We start from the raw sequence: 23,968 nt of genomic DNA on the forward strand, positions 1-23,968 counted from the left end.
GAAAAGGGAAACGACTTGGATTGGCTCAAGACCAGAGAGGGTGGAGGTCTGTGAAACTTGCCTACATCCTTCCCCAGCTGCAGTGCCAGGAGAATTATTTCCCATGTTTTCCCTGTTTATATTTTAAAAAGCGGTGGAAATCATGGACTGGGTGCCCCCCATGTGTAAATGCATTTGCTGATTTTCAAATCTTCCCTTTGAATTCAGGACCTTTCGCCCCCTTTCACGGGGACATGGACATGTGTCTCACCAATGAGGAAGTTGGCATAGGAAGAGGTGGTGCCATACTGTTTCTCCAGGAACTTGTTGAGGAAGGTGGAGAGACCAGCTATTACTGAGGAGAAGCTGCACTGAGCCAGGACCAGGAGGATGAAGAGGGGATTCAGGAGCAGCTTGAGAAAGATCCGAGGGAATTCTACAAGGAAACAAGAAGGAAGAAGTAATTTATCAAGGAAGAGGTCATGCCAACAGCTCGTCCCATGAAGAGAAAGCTTAGGAACAGCCTTTCTATGATGATTTAATACAGGAACCTCTGGAGCACATGTGGGTTCTGCTATTGGAGACAATTCCCAGAAGAATGGTCATATTGGAATAGGGAGGTGAGCAGTGCTTAATTTGTAATGAGAGAAGTCCTGGGGCTCAAGCAATTATTTTACATTCATAACTGAGGTGGCAAGCCCAGAGGTTCTGGGGCTATGAACTGCTGAGCCTAGATATGCCAGGGCTCAGCAAATTAGGCACTGGAGGAAAGGCTGCCTCGAGCCCCACCATTGACCTCTTCTTTCTGTGTCTGTTATTCTGAATTTAGACACCCTGCCCTTCTTGTAATATTGTCTAGCTGTGTCATGCTGACTTGTTAAAATGTGGGCCAGATCCTCAGCTGGTGTAAACCAATGAAACTCCATTGACTTTAATAGAGCCATGCTGTTTTACACCAGGTGAAGATCCAGCTCCTGGACTCTGATTGCAAGGAAAATTAACCTTGCAGTAAGAGTTATGTACCCCATAACTTGTTCATTTGAATAAATGGCAGAGTGTAATTTATTATTCCGAAAGGCCAATCTGAGATGACTTGCATAAGGCTGGCCAGCCTAGCGATATGCCACAGACAGTTGACTGACCCCAAGTTACTCATGGACCACTGTCATTCTATTGATCACCTCCTTAACTTTGACCATTTTTTTTTAGAGGCAATTTGTCCGCATGAGGAAGAGGAAATATCCTTGTCTGGAAGCTCCCAGGCAGCATAGCAGTGGTACAGTGTGCTACCCCTGGGGGAGGGTGGCACATCCTTTGCTAACAACGTGTAATTGCTGTGTCAGAGTGTGCTTGTGTCCCTGAGATCTCTTTCCTCTAGAGAGAGCTACATGTAAACAGGCTGGCTTAGATTGCCGTTACAAGTTTGAAGGTAGACCCAGTACCTACTGCCATTGATCTGCACTTTGTATCCCCTGCAGAATTTGGTAAGAGCAACATGCTGGGTACTATTGTCCAAAGTGCCTAAGTGACTTAGGAGCCTCAAGCCCACTTTCAAAGAGACTTGGGCCCTAGGAGCCTAAGTCCCATTGACTTGCAGTGTGGTAGACTAAAGTCACTTCTGAATATGAGGCTTGGGCACACTGAAATATTTGTCCCTCAGCTCCAGATTAGACTAGCTGCGAGTGCTGCCAGCAAGGCCTGAGGAGCATAGGCAGCAATGTGCCAGGAAGTTATGCAGTGCCTGCCTAGCCATGTGAGTCATTCCAGTTCCTGACTGCACTATCAGCCACTCAAACAGTTAAAGTGAAAGTCTAGAACAGGAGCCCTTTACTTTTAATGAATTCTGCCAAGGAGACTTCTTCAGCCTTTGCCTTCTCCATCTTCTTCAGCATGTCTGCCTCAGCGCCCGCATCCTGGGGAGAGCAGAGAGAAGAACAGCTTACTCCGAGAGGCACTGGCAGACAGTTGGCTTTCTCCAAGTGAGTGATAGGTTCTGGAAACTACCCCATAACTGTATCAGAGAGACAGCTGTCATGCAGGTGTGGTCACGCACAGAGGCACGGGTGACAGCCTGACAATTAAGAAAGCTTAGATGCCCCCTTCCAAAGCACTGGCTGGCCTGCTCTGACACGAGCCAACTCAGCCCTTGTTGTGCTCAGTGCAGGGAGTGCCCCAGGGTGCATAAAGGGGAAGACAAGGAGATGTGCTTCTCTGGTGCAGTTGGACATGCCAGTTGTGTCCTGGCATTCCACCTGCTGGAGCCAAGCTACTCTTTGATCTTTCACCAAGGCTGAGGCACTTGCTCAGCCTGCGGCAGTGAAGGAGTTAATTATCTGAGTGGCTTCTCAAATCTGCCCCATTAGGCACTAGAGTAGAGCTGGATGAAAAATGGTTTTCCCGTCTGAGAAATTTTGAAAAAAATACAAACACCCTAAATTGGGATGAAAAGTCAAATATCTCAAAAATTGGAATGTACCAAATATCAGGGCGGGGAGGGGGGGAATTCCAGTTGGGTCAGCTGAAAGAAAATTATGAAATGTTTTGTTTCAATTTTGATTTTTTTTTTTTTTTACTATAAATTAACTTACATTTTGGAATGAAGAGCTGTTTCAAAGCAAAAAATGGAACTTTTCATGTTGAAAACATCAAAATGGGACATTCTGACAATTTCAAACCTTTCTCTCTCCCCCTGTCGCTGCCCAAACTGCTCTCAAAATGGGGAATTTGTCCAGACCAACCCTTTCCTGCAATCTGTTTCAATGGATCAGCATTTCTGACCCAAAAAAATGTATTGTGGAAAAATTCCCAACCAGCGCTGCTACACAACTCGACATGGTGCTGGTACCCCGCAGCAGAGCTCCACTTTGAACAATTTCCCCTGGGAGCCCTCTGATGGTGTCCCTGTTATCATTAGAGAACATCACCTTGGAGAAGACAGGACAAGGATGGGGGTGGTGATGCCACTGTAAGGGGAGGGAGAGAAGGGGCAGGAAAGCATAGAATGCCAAGGTGGCTATAGCAGGGAGATGGGAGGAAAGAGGCTAACAAGACAGGTGCAAGGTGCAGTGAAACCTCAATTCCTGTGGAGAGGATAATGTCTTACACAAAAATACAACTAAGTGAATGCAGTGGTGATAAAAGACAGCCTTGGTGAACGAAATAGTAACATAGGAAATGCAAGAAGTCCATCGTCTCCAGTATCTCATCCCCAATGCTAGCCAGCACCAGCCGCTTCAGACGGAAGAACTCCTGCCATGGGCTGTTATGGGTTAACCTGTCCCAAGGCAAAATGTCTTCCTGAAGCTGAACATTTTGAGCTTGGTTAAAGCACTGAAGCAGAAGGGCTTATGTCCCTTTCAAAACTCTTGTTTTCCGTATATCTCCAGATAGTCTCATTATCAACATAAATGTCCAATCCTTCTCTGAATCTTGACAAGCTCCTGGCCTCAGTGATAGCTTGTAGCAATAAGTTCCACAGGCTCATGATGCATTGTGTGAAACTCCTCCATTTATCCGCAAACCAGAAACATCACAAGCCTCTCCACATGCTCAGCCAACATGCCTCAGCCTTGACCTGGCAGGCCCTAATTTAGGGAGGTTCAATATCCCCGCTCAGCTAGTGGGATGACATTGGCACCCAGGTGCCAAGTGTAATGACTGAGTGTGGATTGAGATCACCAGCTCGTGACATAGTTTGGTAACCAGATATTCATGCACTGTAAGTTTAGCGGTAAAACAAGAGGAACCAGTGCAGCGTAGGGTCCTTTCTATGTGAGGAAAAAAATCCAGTTATTATTGTACATTATTTGTATTACAACACCTGGGAACAGAGACAACCCAAGCCTGCCGATAGTGTGTGTGTGGGGAGGGGGGGCAGATTGGGGGCAGCCAGCTTCAACAGTGTTACTGAGCATGCTCAGTCCGTGTGAGCTTGCTCTATATAAGCCAAACAGCAAATCCAGGGTGGGGGGGCATGTGACCACACATACCCTCCCCTGCGTCACCTCTGCCTGGGAGCTCCGAGCAAGGACCATGGCTCCATTGTGCTAGGCACCATAGTAATAAGTAACAGAGAAGACAGTTCCTGCCCCAGAGAGTTCCCAGTCTAGTATGCGAAAGGATTCACCAGGTGGACAGAACATACAGACAGGATGGAGTGCAGGGAGGATGAGTTAACCAAATGGACAGAGTAGCAGACAAGAAGAAGTCTCAGCTTGCCACCTGCGTGCTGAAGGCCAGTTCTGGTTTTCTCCTCCACCCAGGTTAATTGCAAGAAAGTGAAGGAGTCAGTCCCTTATAGATTCACTTGCCAAGATTCACAAGCACATGTCAGAATGGCCAATATGCTGTCCATCTTCCCTTGTCTCCATTCCCCATAACTGCCCTTGAAGGAGACATGTATCACCACATAAAACACCACAAACCTGCTCTGAGCAAGATGATGTTCTGCCCCTACAATGCCTGGGTCTTACCTGCCCTTTGAACATGTACCGAGGGAAGAAGAAATAGGGAATGGAGGTGAGCAGCAGGCAGCCGGAAGAGATGAGCAGCCCCAGCCACCAGGCTCCAATCCAGCGTTGGTCATGTGGTGTCAGATTCATGAGATCTGAAAACACAGGGAGGAGTGAAGTTACCCAGTGTCCTAATACAATTCCCGTAAGCATAACATGACTGTCCCCCTAGGTGGCTACACTATGTATACAGATATATGAGTCTACAACTCCCTTTGACTCATCAGAGCTAGTCTTTTATCTCAGAACCTAGGGACTCACGTGTGTTAGTCTCAAGGTCTCAGGTTTGATCCCCATGCATGGTTGTCCTAATTAGTTCTTATTTTTACACATTCTTGGCCCAAAATAAAAGCAAGGAGAAAAAAATTAATCCACTCCAACCCACTTCCTAGGGGTTAGAGGAGCAAGAAGCTTTATATGAAGCCTCCTGTAAAATAGACCAAGGGCCAGATCCCCAGCTGGGGTAAATGGGCGTAGCTCCACTGAAGTCACAGAGATATTCTTCACTGAAGTCAATGCAGCTTCATCGATTTATATCAGCTGAGGATCTGTCCCTAAATGTTTCCACACCACAGGGGTCACTGCTTATGGCCAAATGATCCTACAAGGGGGCCTTGCCCCATGCACTCTCCCTTCCCTACCAGGAGCTAGTTCTGAATGGCCAAGGCTCATGCTGGAACACTTCCTTTGCAGCCACACCCCCATTATCTGAATATAGGCAGCAGGGCTGAGGGGGTTCTCAAAGCCAACACATGAGGTGAGGCATTGGAGTCCATTAGTCACAGCCAAGCAAAGGCAGCATGCTGACTGGCCAGGAGCCCCTCCCAGGGAGTGTGCTGAACAGCTCTGCACAGCCTCATTAACGCAGGCACAGCCAGGCTCAGACTTCAGCTGCCTCCCTCTCTCTTAGGAGTAACAGTCTTGGTTGGGGGGTCCAAGCAAGGCAGCATGTCCAGCTGGTCCTTGGCACAGCAAAGCTGGCTGAGGAGGTGGACATGGGCTTGAGGGTTCATGGTGCCCTGTCTGCCTTGTGTAATCAGCAAGGCAGCTGCTGTCATTTCTTGCAGAGAACCTCCTAGCACCATGAGTGTATCTATTCCTGGTGACTGGTGGGGTCTCTAGGCCTGCAGTTAATCTCCAGGCCAAGGCCAAAGTCTGTGCTGGGCTTGCTGTGGGCCTGGGATCTACCTGATGATCTTGTGCCACTGAAGGAAACAGGAGCTCTGTCATTATTTGTAATAGATGCAGGATCAAGCACTAGCAGTGCAGAATGCAGGTTTAACCCTTCACTGCTACTAGAAAGAGCCCATGATGTGATGGAGATGAGCCTAACCGAGGACTCCATGTCCAAACAGCCGTGCACTCTGGGAGTGCCTGGAAAAGTTACATCAGCATCTAACTGATGCAGGATTCAAAGTTCTTCCCAAGAAGCCACTCAGTGGCGAAGGAGTTAAAGAAGTCTCTATTCCATCATCCTTTGCCTTTGGGTAGATGGCATGCTCGGAATCCAGATTGACAGAAGGATTGTAGAGTCAAGAAGGTGACTGGAAATTTTAGTAGCCACTTTCCTGGAAAGAATCCCTGTCCCATTGTTCCCAGGTTTGGCAACTTTCTGCTCACTAAGCTTAAGGGAAGAGCCTGTCACCTCAGCTAGCAAAGAGACAGCCTTAATGAGAGTAATTTCCGAAGGTATTAGCTTCACACCCTTCTCCAGGGACCAGAGGAGAGACAAGAGGGTCATTGCACTTGCAGCACAGACATCCTTCGGCCGGGCGACATTACTCATCCAAGGTCGAAAGAGCACTGGGGTTGGCATGGAAAGTGCATCTCTGCATTGTTAGGCCTTTATAAGTGGAAAAGGAACAAACAGCAGGCTTAAGTGTATGCTTCTCAGCCCAGACTTCCTGCCATCCAGGAATAAACCAAGGTCCAGTGCAAGCAAAGCCCACACCCAGCCAGAACAATTGCCTGGCTGCCCTGACCAGAACCAATCCATTCCTGGGTGGGTGATGTCATCAAGGGGCGACTACAGAGAGGATGCTAAATCTGTCTGTCTCCACGGAGACCAAACCTAGCTCTTCTGACACTTCCTGCCCTCGACTCATATATTTTTCTTATCTGGCACCAGACAAAAATGTCACATGGCCCAGATCTTTCTGAAGAAACGGAGGAAAAGCCACACTAATGTTGAAGTGGTGGAGAATTTGCTAACAATAGATCCCACATGTACAGTAGATAAAGGACTCCCTGCTGCTGGGAGCTAGACAAATTGGAGGGAGCTGGGTTCTCGTTCTACCTTTACTTCGCTGTGTGGCATCTCTTCTCAAATGCCTGGCTGGCTGCAGCACTGTGGAAGCATGTGATTAGGGTGACCAGATGTCCCAATTTTATAGGGGCAGTCCCGATTTTTGGGTCTTTTTCTTTTATAGGCTTCTATTACCCCCCACGCCCTGTCCCGATTTTTCACATTTGCTGTCTGGTCACCCTACATGCGATTAAACCCCAAACCAACAATATTCCAGGCTACATCCCCACAGCAATTGTCTTTTCGTTCTGGGTTTGTACAGCACCTAGCACAATGGAGTCCTGGTCCATGATGAGGGCTCCTCAGTACTACCATAATACAAATAATTAATAATAATCATCTTTGTTTTCCAGTAGTATCTGAAGGCTCCAGTGGAAATTCGCACCCCATTGTGCTAAGCCCTGCACAGAGACAGTTCCAGCCCTGTAAGAACTTATGATAGAAATAGACAAGGTGGGAGTGGATATGACTTGGGTAAGGCACACAGCACATCACTGGTAGAACCAGGAGTAGAAGCCAGGGGCCCTGAAGTCCAGCACATAACACTATCACCTAACCATTCTACCTCCCAGCTATACAGCACGTAAGTGAGCCTAGCATGGCCCATCCTATAATGTTCTGGGAGTGGAGCGGACCTTTCAGAAGTGCATTTGCCCCTACCTGCTCAGCTGGGGTAAAGCACCACTCAAACAGCACCCTTGCTGCCCCTGAGTCTTCACCGTGCACTAGAGTCTAGAAATCACTACAAATAGTTTCCATTCAGCAAGTCAATAAACCACACAGAAAATCTACAGAAGGGCTCTGGCTCAACATGCTCTTTGCCTGTCATCAAGTGTTATGCTAATCTATTGGCTTTCCCCAGAGAGTTGATCTCATTGGTGGCCATATGCAGGCCTTAGAATATATTCTGTGTGGTTCTTCCAAACCCAACCTTTCAACTGGAAAAGGGTTTCCCTGATTTACTACACCCAGGGCAATGTTCCAGCCAGCAGGCCTATCAAAGTGACCATTGTCCTTCTGATGCAGAGAGGAGCCTTAGAAAGTCCAGTGCTACTTATGGAATACTGCATCTGAAGAAGTGGGTTTTTTACCCATGAAAGCTTATGCCCAAATAAATGTTAGTCTTTAAGGTGCCACCAGACTCCTTGTTGTTTTTGTGGAATACTCACTCACGTCAGGTCTCCCAATGTCCACAAACAGTCGCAGCACCACAGACCCCAGCAAGTATCCAAAAGATGGGCCGAACACAGCGATGGAAAACAGGATTGCTGAAAGCAAGAGTGGGAGAGCACCAGAGTGAGTGGCAGATTACCAAGTAATTGCTTCTTTGCTGATTTGGCATTTATCTTCCCAAGCGAGGCAGGAATGGTGTCACAAAACATAGGATGAATAAGTCATCTCTTACCAACTGACAGATAATTAATGCCTCCTCTATTGCTCAGCTGTTATATGCACTGTTTATTCAACAGACGCATTAGAGATGATAAATGCAGCTGCCATTCAAAAGGATTCCATCCAAACTGTCAAAAATCAAGGTCTTGCAGATGCATTTCAATGTTGCAATCAACATTTATTGCTACCCTTTGTGTATCACCAGCTATTTATCACAGTGCTATGAAAATCTGCAGTGAAGGGAGCAGTCATGAGCCATCCCTGTGATTGTGCAGTGCTGAGCACCCTCCCCTCCTATTGCAAGCTATAGGATTGAAGGGCTCTCAGCACTTCACAGGGTCAGTAAGCCAAACCACCTGTCAGGGTGGGCAACTAGCCAGGCATCTGCAGGCACCAGGGCCCAGATCCTCAAAGGTATTTGGGCACCTAACTCTCATTGAAACCAATGGGAGTTAGGCACTTAAATACCTCAGAGGATCTGTCTCTAGGTACATTGTGGGTTCATGAGGCTGAACACCATGTGCCTTTGGCTTCCATTCAACAAAGCACTTAAGCACCATCTTAACTTTAAGCACATACTCAAGTCCCATTGATGTCAAGGTGGCTTGAGCACATGGTTAAGTGCTTTGCTGAACTGGGGCTTCCATGCAGCGTAGATGTGAAGGTATCTGACATAACCACACTATTTCAAGTGTGTTACTCCTTTAAAGACAACAAGACAGAGTATTTATTCCTAAAACATAACACCAGAAGATTTTTTAAAGAGTAAGGATATTAGGAATAAGAGTTGCTTTTATTGTATTAATCATTAGACTGCAGAACACAGAAAGTCATTGAGCCAAAGATCTTAGCACAGTTCAAAAATGGATCGGACATTTCTGTGGATAACAAGAATATCCAGAGTTATAATGTTAATGTTAACATAAATTTTGTAAGGAATATTAAACCTCGTGCTTCAGGGTTAAAGCCAATCTCAAACTATTGGAGATCAGGATGAGACCTGTGGTGGGGTTTTGAGGGCAGATTATATCTCATCTTTTACTGTTACATTCTTACCCCTTCCTCGGAAGCGATTGGGGTTTGTCACTGTCAGAGATGATACTGGACTGGATGGGTGTGATGCATTCTCTCCAGTCTATGTTCCTATAATCATGGTATACATCTAAATGGTCAATTTACAATTGTTTAAAATAAGAACAATTTTGTCTCTGAAGTGAAGTACTCCAAACTGTGGGATCCAAAAAGGTACTAAGGGCACTCAGTCCTGAAGTGCTGGCTCCTCCTACGGAGTGAAATGAAGATGAAGATTGTTTTTTGCATGCAACTGAGCCCTAAATCTGTAACTACTAATTAGACACAGCCCCTTCTGGCCAGCTTTTCAGCAGAGCTCAGCATGTCGGGTGCATGCTGGGCCCAAGGATGGGTACTGAGCACGTGAAAATTTGCCTCTGAGTCTGAGCTCTTCTAAAAATCTGTCCCTTGTAGTTCTCAGCAGGCAGCTGCCATTGAGAGCTCTTGAGAACCCAGCTGCTGTGGCCCCTGTTTCCTACAGGAGACTTTTCTAACCTTTTTTGCGAAATGAGGATGGAGCAAATAAAATCAGTGTATTTAAAAAAATCAAACCCCAAGCTCCTTCCCTTAATTTTGCCCATTCCACCTTCTTTTCTACAGAAAGTTTAGGAACCAGGGATTGCCTACAAGAACCTATGAGCAACGTTTTCCAGAGTGCCTACGTCTACGCTGCACCACCCCCCTACCCCTTACGCAGCAGAGTCAGAGTCAGGGTCAATTGATTCGGGCTTGTGAGCTCCAGGGATTGCCAGGCACTGAGATTCCTCTCCCACTCTAGGTTTCTGAGCCCGGGCTCCAGCCCACACGGGAAGGTCTGCACTGCTATTCTCAGCTCCATGGTGTGCCCCCCCACAGGCTGATCAGTTGACCCAAGCTCCAATATTCAGTGCTTTGTGGGTTTGTTTGGAGTGTAAATGTACCCAAAGTGATTTAGAAGCCTAAGCCCAATTTTTTTTTCAAAAGTGACTTAGGCACTTCTGGCCCAACTTACACAGATATTTAGGTGCCTAAGGAAGCATATAGGCACCTAGTGGGATTTTCAAAGGCTTAGGTGCCCAACTCCTATTGGACTCACACTCCAACTGAAACCAATAGGGTTTAGGTGCCTAACATGCTGAGGCACTTTTGCAAACCCTACTCAGTGCCTACCTGGATCTTTAGGTGACTAAATAGCTTTGTGAATCCAGCCCTTAGGGGTCTAAGGGTATGTCTACACTACAAAATTAAATTGATTTTATAGAAGACGATTATTAGAAATCGATTTCATACAGTCAGTTGTGTATGTCCCCACTAAGTGCATTAAGTTGGCGGAGTGCATCCTCACTACTGTGCACAGTGGGTAGCTATCCCACAGTTCCCGCAGTCTCCGCCGCCCATTGGAATTCTCGGTTAAGCTCCCTGATGGGGCAAAAACATTGTTGCAGGTGGTTTTGGGTACATGTCGTTAGTCGCCCCTCCCTCCGTGAAAGCAACAGCTGCCAATCGTTTCATGCCTTTTTTCCTGGGTTACCCATGCAGACGTCATACCGCAGCAAGTGTGGAGCCCACTCAGCTCACTGTCACGAACTTTAAAAGCTCGCTAGCACTGTTTGCTGACTACGTCAGCACAACCAACATTTCCATTTTTATTGCTGCTTGCTGTGTGCTCTATAATATCTGTGAGAGTAAGGGGGATACATTTATGGTGGGGTGGGAGATTGATGCAAATCATCTGGCATCCAATTTTGAGCAGCCAGACACCAGGGTAATTAGAAGAGCACAGCAAGGTGCGCTGCGCATCAGAAGGGCTTTGAAAACCAGTTTCATGACTGGCCAGGCTATGGTGTGACAGATGTGTGTGTTTCTCCCTGATGAAAACCCACCCCCTTTGTTGATTTTAATTCCCTGTAAGCCAACCCCCTCCCCTCTTCGAAATAAAGTCACTATTGTTTTGAAACCATGCATTCTTCTTTTATTAATTTAAAAAAATGAGATAACGGACAAAGTAGCCCGGGTGAGGTGGGGAAGGAGGGAAGGACACGGCCACATTGCTTATTATAGCCACACTAAAAATCAAATTGTTTGAATGACAACCTTCTGTTGCTTTGGCCATCCTCTGGAGTGGAGTGGCTGGGTGCCCAGAGCCTCCCCCCACGCTCTTGGGCATCTGCGTGAGGAGGCTATGGAACATGGGGAGGAGGGTAGGTGGTTATACAGTGCATGCAGTGGGAGGTCTGTGCTCTTGCTGGCTTTCCTCGGTATCGCGTGCTGCCTCCGCTCTTCATGCTCAATTCTTTCCTGGCCTCTGCCACTGAATACGTCCATTCATTAAGCTGTGCCCTATCAGTGTGGGAGGACTGCATGAGCTCGGAAAACATGTCATCGCAAGAGCGTTTTTTTCGCCTTCTAATCTGTAATAGCCTCAGGGACGGAGATGATAAGGGGACTGTAGAAACATTCTACGCTCTATGATTCTGGGGGGACTGCACGGTCACCTGTGCTGCTGAGTTCACCACACTGACCAAACAAGAAATTAAATTCAAAAGTTACCGAAGCTTTTCCCATGTACCTGGCTAGTGCATCGGAGTTCAAAGTGCTGTCCAGAGCGGACACATTGGAGCACTCTGGGATAGCTCCCAGAGGCCAGTACCATTGATTTGCATCTGCACTACCCCAAATTCGACCCAGCAAGGTCGATTTTAGCACTAATCTCATCATTGAGGGAGGAGTACAGAAGTCGATGTTAAGAGCCCTTTAAGTCGACGGAACGGGGTTGGTTGTGTGGATGCATTCAGTTTAAAATTGACCTAGCACGGCTAAATTCAACCTAAACCCGTAATGTAGACCAGGCCGAAGTGCCTATGTTATTTTTGAAAATGTAACTTAAGCTTCTAAGTCACCTTGGACAATGTAACCTTGAGAGCCAGCTGAGCTCCTGGCTCTCATCTCTCAGTGCATTTGGCATGGGAGTGAACTTTCAAATGGCATAAATAAGGTGAAAGTTTTGAAGCCCCAGCTTGTAAATCACAGCTCCTATTTCCCTGGGAACAGACGAGCATCTGAGGCCGAGAACTCCTTACCTGCTGGGTAATAAAAGTATCTGTTTCAAATCCAAGCCACAGGCTTTCTGAGTCTGCATTCTGTAATGTTTGGCTGCTTGAAGGCTGTAGAACCTCAGCTCGCAGAATAATAAATCAATATTAAATAACAGCGGGGAGATGGTTTTCCTACTGTTTTTCTCCCTTGGAATGGCATAATGGTTTCTCAGAGAGCAAACAGAGTAACAAGCTCTGACTCGTGTGTTTGTGCTGGACACCCATGCAGACCGAGACGGTGCCAGCTACTCTGATCCTTCCCTTTGTCATGCCCATATGACATAGATTATCATCACAAATGTAAGGAGGGCAGCCAGCTAATAAAGGGAGAGGCAGTGCAGCATTGCAAAGGAGAATCTCATTTAAGGGCCATTAGTACTGTTCAGGGGCATGGTCAATGGCAGAGCAAAACATCAGAGGTCCGTGCCCGGCACAGCTTCAGGTGGTAATTTTGCTTTGTCTAAACACTGTGGCTGACTTTTCCCTTGTTCGAGTCTGCCACTCTGATTATGGGTTTGCATTGTTTTGAGTCTGATTAGTTCCTTGGGGAAGGTGGTCTGAGATGTGCTTCATTTTTCTTTCCCATGCTTGGCTTGTGGTTTCTTTATAAAGTACCATGTTTAATGGGTACCCACCTAAACCACTCAGCCACAGGGTTGGTGGAAAAGCAGAGAGCCCACAAATTTAGGCAGAGTCACTCGATGGTTTCTCAGACGTATGGATTAAAATGTCTAGTACAGCTGACAGTTGGACAATAGATTTTTCCTTTATGGAAACTTTTGATTTTTTGGAAAAAATATTGAAAACCAAAATATTCTGATTCAAAATCATGCCACGGTGCCTCGTCTGAATTGTAGTTTGGGTGCTTTATGCTTCCATTTTCATCTATGGGCTGGGCTCGGTGGCCAGACTGCATCTCCTATAATGCATCATTTTCTCCCCTCTTGGTGAAGGGAGGTTGTACCTTATAGGAGTCCCTGGCCATGGTACAGCATGGCATTTAGTTCATCCAGAGCGCTCAGCCCACAGAGGAGGATGGGAGCATAAAATATCTGAGCTACAAGTTCTAGCAGGCACCATTTTAAATCAAAATATTTTGGTTTTCAGGAGCTTAGGTTTTTGATAAAACGTGGACATTTTCCACAGGAAGCAGACCTGTTTTTGAGGAATATCATTTAGTTGAAAACCCAGCTTTCTACTGAAAAGCAGTTTGATGGACAATTTTCAGCCAGCCCCACTGTCTAGGCCAAAGATCATCATCAATAAGTATAAATGCTACCTTTTGGCTCCCCATTTATCTCCCTGAGCAGCAGCCCGTCCTTTCTCCAGTGAGGGAACGTCTCCTGGATGGCCTAGGTTCTGTTCATAGAAGGATTTCAACAAGGTGATGACTGCCCTACCCGATAGGGAGTCTGCACCAATGCAGCAAGGAGCAGCAGCCCAGAGTCCAGGCTAGCGGGCTCCTGCAGGAATGTATGACTTTCCTTTGTTGAGGTTAAGTAATATCATTTTGGGGGGTTGTTTTTTGGAATTTTTGCATTCTATGTACATGTCCAAACAGAGGGTGGGAATTTTCTCTTTCTGCATATTGCAATGAGAAGATTTTTTGGATACTTCTCAAGATTTGTGTCTAAATATGATCAACCTTAATTTTTATTACACATAAAAAAATGACTTACATCAATTTAAACTTTGTATCCTTGTTACTGAACCCGTGGTTTAGTGGGTTTCACGTCTCTCTTCCTGGCACTAGGCCTACATTTTTTACCACCCATATATTTACCAAAATAAGAAGCTAATATTTAATCATTCAAAATATAATAAAAATACATTTGCCATTATCTGAAGAGATTTGTCCTTTGCCATCACAGCAATATCCCAAAGTAGTTAAAGAGGAAAATGTTTATGAAATCAAGAACTGAAATTTACATTCAATCAAATTTGATTTTTACGCTTTTTAATACAATTTTTAAAATTGCATCCAGAGTTTGAAATGTGGTATTGTTTTAAACCCTGTGTGTGTGTACAATGCTACAGCACGTCCAACAGAAATATGGGAATATGCTGTCACTCAGTGCCTGAGGCAGATTTAAAGTACCCAGCATGAATTAATGTTAGATATGAGTCAGGGAGCAGGGACAAATTGCACCGGGACAGGGGGGAAGTCAACATGAAGTGAGTAGCCATTTCTGGTATTTTTCCGGTATGTATCAGATAAACACCAATTTTTACTTTGTTTGTTTCAGGGTGTTTCTGAGGTAAAAGCCTAGCAGCAGAAGCCCTGCAGACATGGGACTTACCAATATACAGCGGAGAATTGTTTGCCTCAGCAAAGTCATCCACATAGGAGATCCCAAAGGGCTGAATGGGAACAGTTCCAATCCCAGCTAACAGCTGGGCAACGACCATCAATGCCCACATGCTGGTTGCCTCTTTGTGGGGGTCCTGGGTGGTGCTGGGACACACAAATGTATCCTCCTTGTGGCAGAGATAGGCCTTGGTGTGACTGTTGTTACCTGGAATGAGATGGTAGTAGTGTTATAAACCCAAGCACCCACTCACTGACCATTACAATGTGCCACTATGCCCTCTCACCATGTGACCTTGTGTCATATTCTGCCCTCAGCACACACGTCTTCTAGGGGTTGTGTAGGTGTTACTGAGGGCATAAGTTGAAGCTTTATGAGAGGTGATGATGCATGAGAAGTGAAATCCCAGCTTGACATTCAGGGCCAGGCTGAGTTTGCAGGGCTGGGTTTTGTACTTGTAAACTGAGCAGATCACACACTCTACCATACCACATGTAAAGTCGCCTCATGGAGTAGGAACACACTGTATGGCTGGTGATAGAAGATGCACTGCCCACTCAATGCACAGCTGAGGCTGAGCTAACTACTTAGACCCCTCTTTAAACCTCCTTACTGGTCACACATACTTGGGTGTTGGTGTTCAGCTAGAACTGGGAACAGCCTCATTTTAATCAGCAGCTGTCATCACCTCAGCATTCCTTCAAGGCATGACATTACCTTTAGTTTCAGGGGTCAGTGTAGAAAGGAAACTGAGTGGGGACTATTCTGATTAGAGACAGAGGAAACAGAACCTCTCCAGTAAGCCACTTTTGGTACAGGAGTAAAGATAACAGTGTTCACCCAGAAGTATTGCTCTAAGTAGTTCAGGTTAGCTTTGCAAGAGAGGGCATTGAATTCCTCGCAGAGGCCACAGTAAATCTGGTTTCAATCTATCGATCAAAATACTTGTTGGTTCTAGGGTGACCAGATAGCAAGTGTGAAAAATCAGGATGGGGTTGGGGGGGTAATAGGAGCCTATATATAAAAAAAGACCCCAAAATCAGGACTGTCTCTATAAAATCGGGATATCTGGTCACCCTAATTGGTTCTATTTTAAAGCAGACCAAATAATAATGGATATTTGGGGAGGGGAAAAATCTGTATCCAGTGTAGAATAAAGGCATCATAGATGAAATATAATGATTCCAGAGCATTTATTCACTAGCTCTTTTCATTCCAGTTTCTTGTTCACCTCAATTGTTTCAACATTCCCAGCAACTCTTTTTAGTTAAGAAAATTACTTTGTGGGTCTTCTGCAGTTAGAGCAAATTACAACAAAACAGAAACAAATGTTACTCAGATGATTATGGGTTTTCGCTGGCGTAATAGGACTGTGCATCCCAATAACAGGCTACCACAAAAATCCTTGTGCAAGTTCATTAAAAGCAGTTCTTGCATGTGGGTGGTTTGTGCTTTCAGCATGAAGGAGCCTTCTTAACCATTGGAGATTTTTGCTTTAAAGAAAAGCAGAAGCAATACAACCATATTAAGGATTAATCTCATGCCAAATATCGTTTTGTAAAATCAAGTTGGTTGTAACTTAATGAGCACAGAAATACATGCCAGACCCACAACATTACTATTTCTCTTCTGTTCAGCATTCTGCATTTCTTTCACCTAGAGAAAGCCACCAAACAGATTTTATTTAAAGCTAACTTAAAATGTACACAAGTGGAAAAAAAAAACTAGTATGCCCAGGGGCCTCGCAATTTAAGAAAAGGTAATTTGTGTGAGACACCTCTAGGATTAAATTTATTTCATCTGCTTTGGGATTGGAGCTTTAGAACAGTCAGGGCATGGGGACCAGGAAGGGCAACTAAGACTCTGAGCTGAGAAGAAAAGACAGATCTGGCTGGAAAAAATAGGACATGGCTATCATGGCCCATAGAGGGGCTAAATCCATGGGCACTGCTTTGACAATGTCCCCTTATAGCCAGAGCCCCCAGCTGAGGTTAACGAGGTGAAGTCAGCTGGAGTCTTTCCATTACTTCAGTGCTCTCCTAGCAATTCCTCTTCCCAATTCCCTCTCCAGGGCAATTGTTGTAGTTGCTAAGGCTGCTTTCAAATAACCCAATTGAGAGTGAGCTAGCAACATCTTGTGGAGACCTCTGGGTTTTGGGTTGGTTGGTTTTGCCAACCCTCTATCCTGACAGAGATTCGTTCTTACATTTAAAGGATGGGGTTTTCAAAAGGACCAAAGGGTCAGGTTTTTAAAGCTATTTAGATGCCTAAAGAGGCATGTAGATATCTAATGGGGTTTTCAAAAGTGCCTATGAAATACTGACAGACCCTGGTTGTCGGCAGGTGGGATCAAACCTGGGGCCTCTGGAGCTTAGTGCATGAGCCTCTACCACATGAACTAAAAGCCAACTGGTTATTAGCTAAAGCTGTAGCACAAACTCATTAATCTCTCTCTCTAAGTGGTCTCAGTGCCACTAAATGGGACAGAAACCACACCCAGGAGGTGTGTGAGTTATACCTACTCCAATGGGAATTAGGTGCCTAGAGCCTTCAAAAAACTAGCTAGGCATCTATTTGCCTTTACAAATTTGTCCCTAAGTGACTTAGGAATTTTTCAGAATGCCACCCAAAGCTTTGTGGAGCAGGAACTATAAATTCTTGTGTGTTTGTACAGCACCTAGCACAACAGGGACCCTCATCTTGATTGGGGTATCTGGACCCTATACATTCTAATCATAACAATAAGAATATCTTAACCCACAGAGACCCTGGGACTCCTGACAAGTGTTCTGGTACTTCCAGCTAAGCCTGTGGCAATGCAATCTGTAAATGCACATAGCCAGCTGTCAGGGGATTGCCTCTGGAAACCACACTGCCACGGGAGCAGGCAGGAGTCTGGCATCAATAGAAGGTTGCCTAGTGCAGCATGGCAAAGGAATCTGTCCTCTCTTCTCACTCCCTGAAAACTTATCTCAGAGCCAGTTGATTATTCAGTGCCCTCTAGTTCTGGGTAACTAAAATAACAAATAGTGGCCAACTCAGCTCCCCAGAATACTTCATGATGCTGCTATGGGAGTTTGCAGGCTTATGTCTGTAGAGAGGAATGTAAGTGTGCCACCCTTTCATATCACCATGTAACAGCACAACATGCATGACTGGGCTTGTGCAGCACCATGTCTAAACACAGAATCACAAGGCCTTCTCCATTACTGGGCCGATACCAGTTTGCATTCATCACATTGATGGGGAGCATGGGTAAGGCTCATGCTATACCACAACCCCAGTGCAACAGACAATTTATGCACCAGCACAGCTTTATGAAATGCCTGGAACAACACAGCCCTGGTGAACAAGACATGCTCCATGTGACATACCTGTCTATGAATGCCACAGCCGGAAGCCACAAGGCTGTGTTTTGGTTCAGGCATTTTAACATATGAGGCTCTGGTAAGAAAAGAATCAGAGCAGATGACACGTATTCCCTGATCCATTTCATTGGTCAATAAAGAATAATCCCTGTTGTAAATCCAATCATCAGTTCACAAACTATCTAGCTGTGGGACCAAGACTCCTTGGTAAGATCACTGGGACACGTGGCATTTGTCTGACATCCTACCCATGGGCTAGTCTGTTAATCAGCCAACTTTTCAAACAAAAATGTTTGCATGTGGATGGAAGTGAGGCAGCTAGTGATACAGGTAAGAACCTGGTTTTCATACTTGGCTGAGGATGAACTCTGGAAAATGTGTAGTTCAGTGGTGGAGAGTTGTTTTTTAATTATGTTTAATAGAACCTGGACTTCAGAAGAGCACTGGTCATGGCAACTTGCCCAGAGCAAGGAAGCACTGACCTGGAATAATAAAGCCAGGCGGCTTTGCTTTTAGCTTTCCCTGTCCCCACACCTTTCAGCAGAGTTAGAATAAGTCAGATACCCATTATTGTTATTTATATTTCAGGAGTGCCCAAAGGTCCTCACTGAGCTTGAGGTCCATCACAGCAAGTGCTGTACAAACACAGAGTCCATTCCGGCCTAGGTTGCCAGTTTTGGTTGGACGTATTCCTAGAGGTTCCATCACATGACGTTCTTTAATTAAAGATTTATCTTTAATTCCTGGGGACTCCAGACCTATCCTAGAGGGTTGGCAACCCTAACCCTATCAAGTTATTGCAGGAGCAACACGCCCTCTTGGTGGGAGACTTTAGTGAATCTGAGTCCGTGTCTCCTTTTTTGCAGAGAAGAACAACTAAGTCTAAGGGCTATTTTTCCACAATTTTCTTGTGGAAATCTGGCTCCAATTGAATGTGCTCACTTAAAATGCTGGCCCTGGAAGAAGGAAGTTACAGATTCCTGATGGGTGCCTCCATGTCTAGCCAGCCTGAAATGGTGCCACCAGCAACACCTTGTCAGGTAGCAAACTGGGGCTTTTGCTGGCATATGTAAACCTAGGATTGCTCCTGGTATGCCTGAAAATGGGAATATGCTTGCGGGAATGGGAAGCCAAGTGGATTGCATTCAGATTAGAATTCTGGATGCCTCCCCTGCATTGTTCCAGGATAGTCACCCCAGGAGGGGGCTGAGTACAGAGCACCATCATGCTTCCAGCTCTTCCTGCTTGTCAAGAGAATTGCTCTGGAGGCACGGCACAGGAAGACTGACACATGACAAGCAGAGAGACATGCACGCATGTCCATTAACTTCTCTGGGCAGGCAACATATATCCACCATATAAGGTCCCCAGTCTTGCAGGGCTCCTTTGGGCCTAATCCATCTTGGCATTCACTTAAATAATAAAACATGATAGGCAAGTTATTTCACAGAGAGTGCAGCACGTCTCACAGCTGTCAGAAGATGTGAGGGTGGAGGTCCAAGTGGGGTTAAGCCCTCCAAGAAGTGCAGCGATTGCCCTGAAATGCACTGCCTGAGATGCCTCAGTGTTACTATGCAACTGAATGAATATGTACACGGAAGTCAAAGCTGTGCATTGGCATGGCTATGGCAAGCTGAGATCCACAGTCCTAAAGCCATAATGTCATTTACACAGGCTTTTTCTCACTGGAAATGTCTTCACATCCCCTTGCAGGACAGCTGCATTTGTTTTATTGCATTTATCAGCTCCTGAGGCAGGAACATTAGCAATGCAAAGCTCCATGCGTATGTACAGGGGTCACTAAATGATGCTGTGTATTTATATCACGACAGTGCCGAGAGGCCCAAACTGAGATCAGGGCCCCATTGTACTGGGTCCTGTACACAGACATAAACCCTGCCCCAAACAACTTGCAACCTCAGTAGACAGGGGATACAGAAGTGAAGTGACTTGTCCCAGGAATCAAACGTAGGTCTCCTGACTCCCACCTCCTCTGGCCCACACAGCCACTCTCTAAACAAACATCTGGCAGCAGATCATTTGTTGTCAATAGGTCGGTTAGTCTGTTCTACTGATCCCTGAAAGAAAACAGTAACTAACAACAACAGTGCTGCTGGCTCTAGCAAATGAATCACGCATCTCATGGTTGCGGAGCCTGCAGTGGCAGCTCTTGTGATGATGCATAAAATTCCTCTGTTCCCACCATTTTCAGGGCTAGTTTGGAATCGTGGGCTGTGCTCTGAGTGAGAGCTTGCGGGGCGCAGAACCAGGTCCCAGCCTTGCCACATCAGGCCCTATGGGAGTAGAATGGAGCAGAGGATTGTGGAGCTGGGGACGAGCTATTGCAAGAGCCAGGGGCAGGGAGAAAAGGAAGCGGGGCTGGGAGGGGGAGTCTGGGAAGCAATTTCTGGATCCCAGGGACAGGGGTGGTTCTGGGGCAGCAGAGAGGAAGGATAAATAAAATAAAAATGAAATATTTTTAGCTATTTCTGCAATTAATTATAATTGGATCCATTTTTGTAAATAAAACTGTCATTATTACTGGACAGTTTATCTAGCAGCTCACAATTATGCAAAGCAGGCAGAAGGATTTAAAAGAAATGTATGAAATGCATTGAATATGAGGAGAAATTCAAAAGAAATAATGTTTAAGGATGATAAATGTAGTCACTGCACTCAAAATGGGTTCTGCAGTTACGTCAAACTGGCCCAAAACCATAAATCTCTCTGGTCTTAAATCTTATCCAGCTAAGCATCAGTCTTGAAGTCAGTTCACATTGTTCATCTGTCTTAGGGTTTGTACACTGACCCATCACAATTCATGGAATACCAGGATTGGAAGGGACCTCAGGAGGTCATCTAGTCCAATCCCCTGCTCAAAGCAGGACCAATCCCCAGACAGATTTTTACTCCAGATCTCTAAGTGACACCCTTATGGATTGAACTCACAACACTGGGTTTAGCAGGCCAATGCTCAAACCACTGAGCTATCCCTCCCCCCTGAGCTGTAAGGGGCACGTACAGTTCATGCTTTCTAAAATAAGGGCATGATTCTTTGTGTCTGACTTATGAGTGAGCAGGTGCCTGTGTCTGTACCCGAGAATGGGAGGGAAATCCAGGGGGAAGGATCAGGGAGGAATGGGGTGGGGGGCGGGGTGGAGGGGAACTAGGAGGGTGGAACTCGAGACAGTCATAGGAAATTAATGAGACTTTGCAGTCAGGGAGAGGAGAGGGATGCATGCGTCCGTGTGCATTAAAGGTTGTCTTTTCAACCCAAATTGACCACACGCACACTGGCAGAGGAGCAAAGGGGAGTCAAATGATAGAGTAAAAGCCATGATTTCATGGGTTTTTCAAATCTCGGGATTTGGGGGCTAATCTCAGGATTTCTGCTCTCTTGCAGCTAGCAATACTGCAATAAGTTCAGTTCTTTTACACGTTCTGCACCCTTGGTGCATTCCTGGCAAGGAGAAGGAGAGAGTGAGCATCCTGACTGGGGAGGCTCATGCTGCTCCCAGCGGATGTGGTGGGGAGTTACACCCCCCAGGAGGAGATCAAGTCACTTACCCGTGTTCATTTGGGCAAACTCGTACCGGTCAGAGAGGAAGTGTGGAAGGGTCACCAGGAAAGCCCCCAGGGCCAGCAGCAGGCCCCCCAAGCCGATAACCCGAGGGCGGTGAACTCGATTGCCAAAGTAGCTGACGAAGATGATGAGGGCGACATTGCCAATCTGGGGTGGGGAGAGCAAAGTGGAGAGAATGTCACAGAAGGCAGGAAGGAGATGCATGCAGGGTGACCAGATGTCCTGATTTTATAGGGACAGTCCTGATTTTTGGGACTTTTTCTTATATAGGCTCCTATTACTCAAAATGAAAAGCACAACAGGGCACCATGCACTGAGAGAAAGGGGTGGGGGTCACTACAAAGGCATCATTAGCCACCCTGTGCTGAGACAGCACCTCAGAGCATCCACTGTGATAGGACAGACTTCGGGCATGTCTACACTACAAAGTTAAGTTGACTTAATTTAAGTTGATGTCCACCCACCGCAGTAATTAAGTCGGTCAGGCATGTCCACACCACACTCATTGTGATGGTGGAGTGCGTCCTCACTAGCAGCGCTTGCTTCGATGCACAGAGCAGTGCACCACGGGTAGCTATCTCACAGTGCAACTAGCTGCAGGTGGGGTTGGGATGGACTTGCAATGCCTCATGGGACCAAAATATAGTTGCAGAGGGGAATGGGAACATGGCTTCAACCTCTCATGATGCAGCTTCCTTCCTCCCTACCCTGATATCAAGGGCAAACCCATGTTTTTTCGTGCCTTTTTTCAAAACCCAGGCTTAGCCGCATGTAGCCCAAGAAGCATGGACCCTGCTCAGCACTATTGTTGTGAGCATTATGAACACCTTGCATCTTATCCTGAGTTTCCAGAGTTGAGATAGGAGCTGTCACGTGGAATATTGTGATGTCTTTCAAGCAGCCTGCTGTAAGCCATAGAATGAAACAATTCCCGGGTGCTGCTGGCAGTCATGCAGCAGTTGAACACGATGGAGCACCATTTCTGGTCCTGGGAAACAAGCACTGACTGGTGGGATCACATTATTATGCAGCTATGGGATGATGAGCAGCGGCTGCAAAATTTTCAAATGCGGAAGGCCACTTTCCAGGAATGTTGTGCAGAGCTTTCCCCAGCCACGAAGCGCAGCAATACTAAAATGAGACCTGCTCTGACAGTGGAGAAGCAAGTAGCGATTGCTCTGTGGAAGCTTGCAATGCCAAACTGCTACTGGTCAGGAGGGAATCAATTTGGAGTTGGTAGATCCACCATGGGAGTTATTGTGATGCACGTTTGCAGGGCCATTAATAGACTTCCTTTAAGAATGGTAGTGACTCTGGGCAACGTGCAGGATATAGGGGATGGTTTTGCATGATGGAGTTCCCTAACTGCGGCGGAGCTACTGATGGAATGCATATCCCTATCTTGGCACCAAACCACCTTGCCAAAAAGTACATACACAGAAAGGGGTACTTCTCAATGGTGTTGCAAGAACTGGTGGATCACAGAAGGCATTTCATCAACTTCAACTGGGATGGTCAAGAAAGGTGCATGACACATGCATCCTTAGGAACATAGGTCTGTTCAGAAAGCTGCAAGCAAGGACTTTCTTTCCAGATTGCAAAATAACCATTGATTATGCTCCTATTACTCCCCACTCAGCCTACCCCTTGCTCCCAGATCCTTCTCAGAAGTGCTGCTGCCAAGCCAGTTCTCCTCCATTCTGTATTTGTGCATTTGGTTTTATTTCCCTAAGTGTTGCACTTTACATTTGTCTTTGCTGAATTTCACGTTGTTGTCTATAGCCCAGTTCTGCTCTAAATTTCACTGCATCCTCCAAATTATTGGCAACCCCTCTAGCTTTGTGTCATCTGCAGACTTGATCAATATGCTCTGTATACCTAAGTCCAGGTAATGAAGATAACAAGGATTCTGATGGCACCTTAAAGACTAACAGATTTATTTGAGCAGAAGCTTCAGATGCATCTGAAGAAGTGGGTTTTTTTATCCACAAATGCTTCTGCCCAAATAAATCTGTTAGTCTTTAACGTGCCACTGGACTCCTTGTTGTTTTTGTGGATACAGACTAACACGGCTACCCCTGATACTTGACATTAATGAAGATGTCAAACAATACCGGACCCACAACAGATCCCTGTGGAACCCCACTTGAGACCTCTCTCCAATCTGACATCATTCCACTAGTAGTTACTCTTGCATTGTGGTTGTTGAATGTGTTTGTGTGAGGGCCCAGAGAAGGCCAGATAATGATTTAACAGACTGGGCTTCACTCTTTTCTGGGAATCACTAGCTTGTTTTAAATATCCCCTTTGGGGTAAATTGTGCATAATTACTGGTTTTTAAAGAACAGTGTTATTGCTGATGTGTAGGGCCCTACC

The 23,968-nt window shown here is 45.9% G+C and overlaps 1 protein-coding gene across 3 annotated transcripts in view; it reads right to left on the bottom strand.

The window, feature by feature from the left end:
• SLCO2A1 (solute carrier organic anion transporter family member 2A1) overlaps positions 1–23,968 on the bottom strand; it is a 106,360-nt gene that overhangs the window by 21,663 nt on the left and 60,729 nt on the right. For all 3 annotated transcript variants that reach the window (XM_050965471.1, XM_050965470.1, XM_050965469.1), the window contains 6 exons: positions 21,577–21,739; positions 14,633–14,848; positions 7,965–8,063; positions 4,452–4,585; positions 1,811–1,892; positions 251–415 (listed from right to left, as the gene is read on the bottom strand). In XM_050965471.1, the coding sequence (XP_050821428.1) occupies positions 251–415; positions 1,811–1,892; positions 4,452–4,585; positions 7,965–8,063; positions 14,633–14,848; positions 21,577–21,739 (859 nt within the window). The remainder of the gene's footprint in view (positions 1–250; positions 416–1,810; positions 1,893–4,451; positions 4,586–7,964; positions 8,064–14,632; positions 14,849–21,576; positions 21,740–23,968) is intronic.

This window comes from Gopherus flavomarginatus, chromosome 8, assembly GCF_025201925.1.
Source record: "Gopherus flavomarginatus isolate rGopFla2 chromosome 8, rGopFla2.mat.asm, whole genome shotgun sequence".
Taxonomy (NCBI): Eukaryota; Metazoa; Chordata; order Testudines; family Testudinidae; genus Gopherus; species Gopherus flavomarginatus.